General features: G+C 40.5%; 1 protein-coding gene across 5 annotated transcripts in view; it reads left to right on the forward strand.

The window, feature by feature from the left end:
• The window catches only part of LOC139749860 (nephrin-like), a 343,103-nt gene extending 336,129 nt beyond the window's left edge, over positions 1 to 6,974 (forward strand). For all 5 annotated transcript variants that reach the window (XM_071664200.1, XM_071664199.1, XM_071664197.1 and 2 more), the window contains one exon: positions 5,367 to 6,974. In XM_071664200.1, the coding sequence (XP_071520301.1) occupies positions 5,367 to 5,537 (171 nt within the window). In that variant the 3' untranslated portion in view covers positions 5,538 to 6,974. The remainder of the gene's footprint in view (positions 1 to 5,366) is intronic.
• Positions 6,975 to 7,239: the final 265 nt, after the last annotated feature.

Here is a 7,239-nt window from a genome sequence, read left to right on the forward strand (position 1 = left end):
GGTCTTGTGATCACTGACACTTGTGGTGAGTGTTGCACAATGATTACCATGAAGGTGAGTTCTATACGTCCTACGCCAGCCTTCCCAGAGGACAGAAGTACCTGCTGTGTGCTCTTGCACCTCAAACATCCAGGTCGGATTTCTTACCACTTTTTTGCTGCATTTTTGTTGCACCTTTTCAAGTAGAGCTTTTGTGCTGTCCTTTGTGTTTGTGTTAATTACTTTTCCTACTGTACTAATGAAAAGTTCTAAAAGTTCACTCGTAAATAGAGGAAGAATACCTTCAATTCACCCGAGTTAGAACACTGTACGAATTAGGAAACCTGGAAAGGCGCCTGTCTGAAGATATTAGGAACTCTGTCAGTGGTCAGAAGGCCGATAGTCTGAATCCTTACAGCTCGAGTGGCATACAGTCATAGTCTCTTTAGATCTTATTTCTTCAGTATAGCAGTAGGTCTGCAGTGTCCTGTGTGTAGTGACAGCTTTAACATCCAGTTTTTCAGAAGCCTCACTATGCCTTTTATGTGCTGGTTGTGCTGAACCAGATGGGTCCTGTAAGGAAGGCAGACTATAGCTGTAGATGAAATAAAGTGTTCTAACCCATAGGGTAAGTGTCCATCAGGATAGCCTTAAATCCAGCTTACTGGGTGCGTCAACGAGTGAGCAGCCGACATCAGGGAGTAGCGCTACGGCCAAACTAATTATTTTTTCTCCCCTTTCAGAGAAACGGGCCTTTCTATGTGGCAGCGAGGTGCTAAACCCATTATGAAACTGTTTTCTTTGATAATAATCGCAAATAAATTACTTTTAATCCTTGGAAAACATCAAAGACAACGACCATGAGGTTAGGCTGGTCAATTACTCCATCTTTCAAGGTCAGTTGGAGGGCTCTGTTTCAGGAACCTTTCCTGCCTTAAACAATTTTTCTTTCCAGTTGCCAGCATAGATATTCCCAGTCAATGCTGTACAAGAGGTTTGTTTTGGTGCTGACAACTGTATACATTTTTTTTTTACACTTGTTGTGTGGATACGAATAACGTATTCCAGGAGAGATCTGAAGAGCTACTGGAGAGACATCGTCAGTTTGTTCATCGTTTAAGACACAAAACTATCAACGGTTTAATTTCGAGATTTCCTCGCAGGAGCGGCAACGTGGACGCATTCTTCAGTAAGACGTTAAGCCTTAATTGCAGATGGCAGAACCTTGTTTAATGGAGGAATTTGCGTCTTTCAACTTGTGTCGGGAGCATTATTACAATGCAGCCTAAAATGTTTACGAAGGATGGCTTAGACCTGAACGAGCTTGGGGGAGTTACCGTGTTTTGGCAGGGTTTTCCACGAGTCTACGCTGTTCTTTGGTCAAAAATACAGTTCGTATGGAACGGAACCGTCCGTCTTCGCTATGCAATGCTCTCAGCGAGAGACTGTCAGCATGTTGGAATATTCTGTGTTAATCCATGCATCATACGAAACCAACCTTCCAATTTAATGATAATGGCGCTGTAATGATGGGTGTCTCTGAATCTTAGATATTAAGAATTAGAGATTCATATGCTGAATATGCAGTTCCAGGGAACACGATCTAACAGTAAAAGGGGAATAAAGCACGCGGTAGTGTCTTGCTTTTAGTTGAATTTCATCTTGGTCATAGTCTTAGAAAATTTGTATTGCGTTATCTAGCTTTCAGTCATCATGAACATTCCCTTCCTGCAACTATTTGTTAGATATTTTGGTGATAGGAAATGCTTATTACCGGCTTGCATCATCTGGACCAGTTGATACGTTCGGATTTAATCTGTTTTGTTATTCGTTTCATGGCACTTGATATTCGTTGTATTCAGTCTATCACTTCGGTGCCGAGAATTACGTTTTGAGATTGTGGCATACTAGGAGAATATTCGATGATAAACACTAGAGTCGAAATACCTATTAAAAAAAAAAAGGTAGACATTTCTGTCATTTGTTACAATGCCATTGTCATTTGATAGGCCAAATGTAACCCTGAATTATTTCTTCTTGCTTCTAACATTATCTAAAAGAATTTCGCATTGTAAAATTCATATATTTTATTTTTTACTGCTTTCTGATACCTACATTCTCTTTGTGGTCTTGCGTACAATTCATGGTCATGATTTACCCCCACTTCACTTACACACCTTGTATGTCATTTTATGTCTGTCATCGGCTTCTTTACTTGTCCACCCAAGCTCCTCCCTTCGTCCACATAGGCTCCTCGCACTCTGTCTCCTCCCTTCGTCCACCCAGGCTCCACCCTTAGTCCACTCTGGCTCCTCCCTTCCACATCTTTATAACCTTCTAGGGACATTAATTCTATCAAGAACTAATGCATTCTGAAAGTTACTCCACCTCTTTTCAACTGTGTCCTCTTCTAATATTCTAATACAGTTTACTTTACCCGAGTCATGACGTAATTCATCGAAGTCGGGTGATTTAGAACTGGGTACCGAGATGCAGTTCACTTTGAAACTGAACCAACAGTTTGCAATGAATTTGACAATATTGTGATTGCCATTTCTTCGCTTTTCGCCGATCACACAGTTTGTGAATATTATCAAATTAGATCGATTAACCTGTTTTTCGTGGTCACCTGGCACGTCGCACTTTGTTTTAGGATTGTCATAAAACTCCCACACTTTTTTTGTTTTTCATTTAATCTGGAAGTGATTTATGATAGAGTTCTATCGTTTTCATCACAAAGCTTCAGGAGATGAAAATCATTTTGGACATTTTATTCCATGGTTCAATAGGCAGCGAATCGTATGCATCAACATCTAATTTTCTAACCGAGTTAATCTCTAGATTATCCTGTATAATGAGAGAACAAACACCTAATTTATGGAGACGATGTTTTAAGAAAATATGTTATCCAGGGATCGTTAATTCTGCTTGTGAACGTGTTTTTCTTCCTTTTCCATTTATTTGCGGAGTTTTCACAGGTCTCCGATATTCCTATAATTAGGTTTTTCTGATAGTGTATATATGTCGTGTCATCGTGTCTGTTACTATATCGTTTGTATAAGACACGTTTAAGAGCGTGTTAGATGAAATGATTGAGGATGAAATCGGGTAGCTATGGTGCGGATGATATGAGAAACACGGATACAGAGTGTTAGGAGTGTGATCACAGCAGTCAGATACACGAGTGGGGACGAGAGATAATTTGCCGTAGATCATGAATAAGGATGTTGGGGGCTTCCGTGCCTCCCAGCATGTGTAAACATTCGCCCCGGTGTATGTTGAAGTCGCCTAATTGATAGCTAAAGAAAGGCCATAAAACTGTGCAGTTAGGGGAGCAGCGTGTGAAACAGAGGGGAAACTATGTTGGAAGACAAACATTAAGCCACTTGACAACGAAGTTTGGGCATTGAAAGTTCTCAAGTCGTGCAACTGGTAAGCTTATGGTGGAATAAGAAGACACCTCTTTGGAAATGGAAATTGGTGTGAACGTTACAGAGAGATGTGAAAGGGGTTAGCAAGAATGGCATTAGGTATATCAGGAGAAGTTCTAGTTAGATGCTTTTCAAAGAAAAAGATGACAAACATTGGTTAAGTCAAATGAAAATGGAGTGAGGTCTGTTAGAAAGACAGGTATCGAAAGAGGTAGGCATTGCTAATGCCTGAGCCCTCCCTCTATTTGGCAATAGAATCAGGCAGAACCCATGGATTCTCAGCTACCCAGGTACCGGTGAGTAAGAGACAATGATTCACACGGCTACACTATGATATTCAGAGAAGAGATATTGAGATATGAAGAAAAAAATTGCAAAGTGATTACAACGATCGTTCGGGAAGATGGCAAGACGAACCAGGTAGCCATAAAGGCAAAGTAAGACGAGCATTCTAAAATGGAGGGTGTAAGACTCTTCCAGGCACCACTTTACGGAAGTCGGAACCTCGCTACCACACTGGGCAACTGCTGTCAACCAGCTTCTACGCACCGTTTTTCGTTCATGGACCGTACAGAGGAAACAAACATGTCTCCAGTGAACATTCCACTCGATCATTCCAACCTTGATCAGGTAACATTGTTGGGAGGAAAGATCTACATGGAGGCTGTCTATGTAATATTTTGGCAACCATAATTGTACCGAAGTTAGTCTCTTTTTTATTTCGGCTGAAATATCATGTATAGCACGATATTCGTTTAATTATTGTTCACAGTTTTCACTGGATCAAAATATATCCTTGTATTTTATCACATCAAAAGTGGTTATGCAACTGTGAAATTGGACTCAACGTATATGACTTTTTAAAAGAATTATCAACCGTTAATTTGTAAAAATTTATCACCTACATGACTAAGCGCATCACGAATTTTTTCTCTGGATTTATTCAGTAGTTTGTAATGGATTAAACATGGTTTACAGTATTCTTATCTGTGCCGTCAAGCCGGCCATGACCGAATTTGAAAATTGAAATTGTAATGTCTTGAACTTTATGCCGTGTCGACGACTCGCGTCTGTTATCTAGGCATTAAATTGGAATTTACTGTTTTCTTTTTTTTAAGTACATGAAGCTTTGCGAGGGACAATATGGCGGCCAGAGAGTATTTCTTACGAAGTTTTTCATATGTTGAACACATTCATTTTTTATCTTCTGTATTGATAAGAACAGCATCCATTGTGTATTATGAGCTTCCACATTTCTCAGCTAATTGAACTTCAACTTTTCAGATTGGCTACATACGTATTCAAGATGTTCAAGTTACGTTGTGCAGGCTGCTACTTGAGTAATTGGTCTAATCACCTTCCCTTTCAGTTTCAGGGATGAAAGTGAAAATTTACGACTTTGGTCCCTACAAATAAAAGCCAATATGGTGGCAATATATGACATTTCATATACATCATAATGTGCTGAACTCATTCTTTTTTGACATGTGTTACTCGGTATTTAACAGTACTTTGTAATTGACTCCTATATATATATATATATATATATATATATATATATATATATATATATATATATATATACACACTTGATTAGTAATACAATTGCACTAACTTTGTATTCAGCAGCTCTGAATTACGTCTACACAACAGGGACATTCATGTTAGTCTCTAGTACATGATTCATTTTGGTTCATTAAACCCCAAACTATACGTGGTACCAATGAATTCTCATTATGTATTTGGTACTCTCAAGATCTCCAATCAACACCATCAGCACATACGTATCCAATGCAAACTATGACACTTCTTTACTTTTAAGTTTATCGTGTCTTAAAGACCAGTGCATTCAGATCTGGTATGCTTTATTGATCTGCTCTTTTCTTACCCTGTGTGTGTGTGTGTGTGTGTGTGTGTGTGTGTGTGTGTGTGTGTGTGTGTGTGTGTGTGGTACAGGGTGGAGGCAGCCCGGGCAGCGCGGGCAGTTCTCGCACCTACGTGCCTGCTGGCCGGTCACAACCACAGCCTCTTCACTCCGTCGACCTCCCCCACATCACGGCCAACAACCACAAGTACTACAAGATCAAGATCAACTGCACCAGGCTCAACAACGAGAGCTTTGTGTAGTCCAGGATCGAGAGAGACACACGCGCGATCGAGGTCACCGTGAGTCAGGTGCATCTTAGATGTGACTAATTATGGTCGTGAACGAGGTCAGCTGGGGACCATTGCTTTCTTAAGACATGACCCTTGTTAGGTAGACCAGACTGGGTCACTTTCTTAACCTTAAAAGTTACCTTCGTTATGAAGGAAAATACCGGTCGTTATCCCTCGTATATGACCATAATTAGCCCGTCATGCTCTGCAATATACCTGTATATGGCCACAGGGCTTGACATGTGGGTTAGCTGAGGCCAACGTGTAAATACAGTAAACTCACCCTCGAGTGAACGAACGCGATGGCAATGGAGCCCGTACCAGTGCAGTCGCTGCTCCTGCCGAACTTCGCCTCTCTCCTGAGCACAATAGCCGTCAGTCGGCTATTGCCTGGCGATAATTTGGATGTTATACATTCCAGTGTGTGATGAAGGTGTACAGAGAACAGAAGTGACGTGAATCTGGCCTGATGCCGCCTCGTGTCGAGAAATTCAAACGTGCCACAGAAAACTGTTCCTTTAAACATTCCCGTAGTATTGACTGGGGAATCTGGAACTTGGGTAAAACATAATGGTTGTTGGAAGGGACACAGCACATAACTATATTGATGTCAAAAGTGCTCTGCATACAGGCATAAGCGTGTGATGAAGATGGAGTGGAAAGAAGTAAACATGATGTAAAAAGGTAAGGACACCATTGTACATACATCAGACTAGAGGGAAATGTACGAGTTACTATATTTCATATATGATTAACCCAAGTTCAGTCTCTACGAGAGAGAGTCCTGATGTTAACCCAGGGCCTTTTTCTGAAGGATTCTGCAGCCCCAGGCTGCGCTACTCCCAACACCAGGGAAGTGTGGACTCCCTTGCATTGAAAAGTTCTTTGTAGAGACTGATCCATGATACAGCTTCACCAAAAATATTTGTTAACACGTGGTATAACCTTTTGCAGGCGAAGCCCGGTAACACTCATATATATATATATATATATATATATATATATATATATATATATATATATATATATATATATATAAAATACGATTCAAGAATTTGCTATTAGGCACATGGTAATGAAACACAAAGATCTTAATGTTTCATCTTGCATGTAGTTATCAGCATATTCATAGGTGTTACCGGGCTCCGCTTGCAAGAGGTCACACCGTGAGTGAAAAGTCCCTTCTAGCGAGGCTCTGTCACAGAGTCTAGTCCCGGCAAAGGACTTCTCACTCCAAACAAATCCTTTTTCCTCGTTACTAGAAGTAGCGTAGCCTTAGGTTTCAAGGGGCCTTTAGAAAGAACTATTGGTTAGTGCCTGGCCGTCACTATAGAAATTGGTCCAGGGGATAATCATACAAAAAGTATATATATATATATATATATATATATATATATATATATATATTTTTTTTTTTTTTTTTATACTTTGTCGCTGTCTCCCGCGTTTGCGAGGTAGCGCAAGGAAACAGACGAAAGAAATGGCCCAACCCCCCCCCCCCCATACACATGTACATACACACGTCCACACACGCAAATATACATACCTACACAGCTTTCCATGGTTTACCCCAGACGCTTCACATGCCTTGCTTCAATCCACTGACAGCACGTCAACCCCTGTATACCACATGACTCCAATTCACTCTATTTCTTGCCCTCCTTTCACCCTC

The sequence above is a fragment of the Panulirus ornatus genome, chromosome 8 (genome assembly GCF_036320965.1).
Source record: "Panulirus ornatus isolate Po-2019 chromosome 8, ASM3632096v1, whole genome shotgun sequence".
NCBI lineage: Eukaryota > Metazoa > Arthropoda > Malacostraca > Decapoda > Palinuridae > Panulirus > Panulirus ornatus.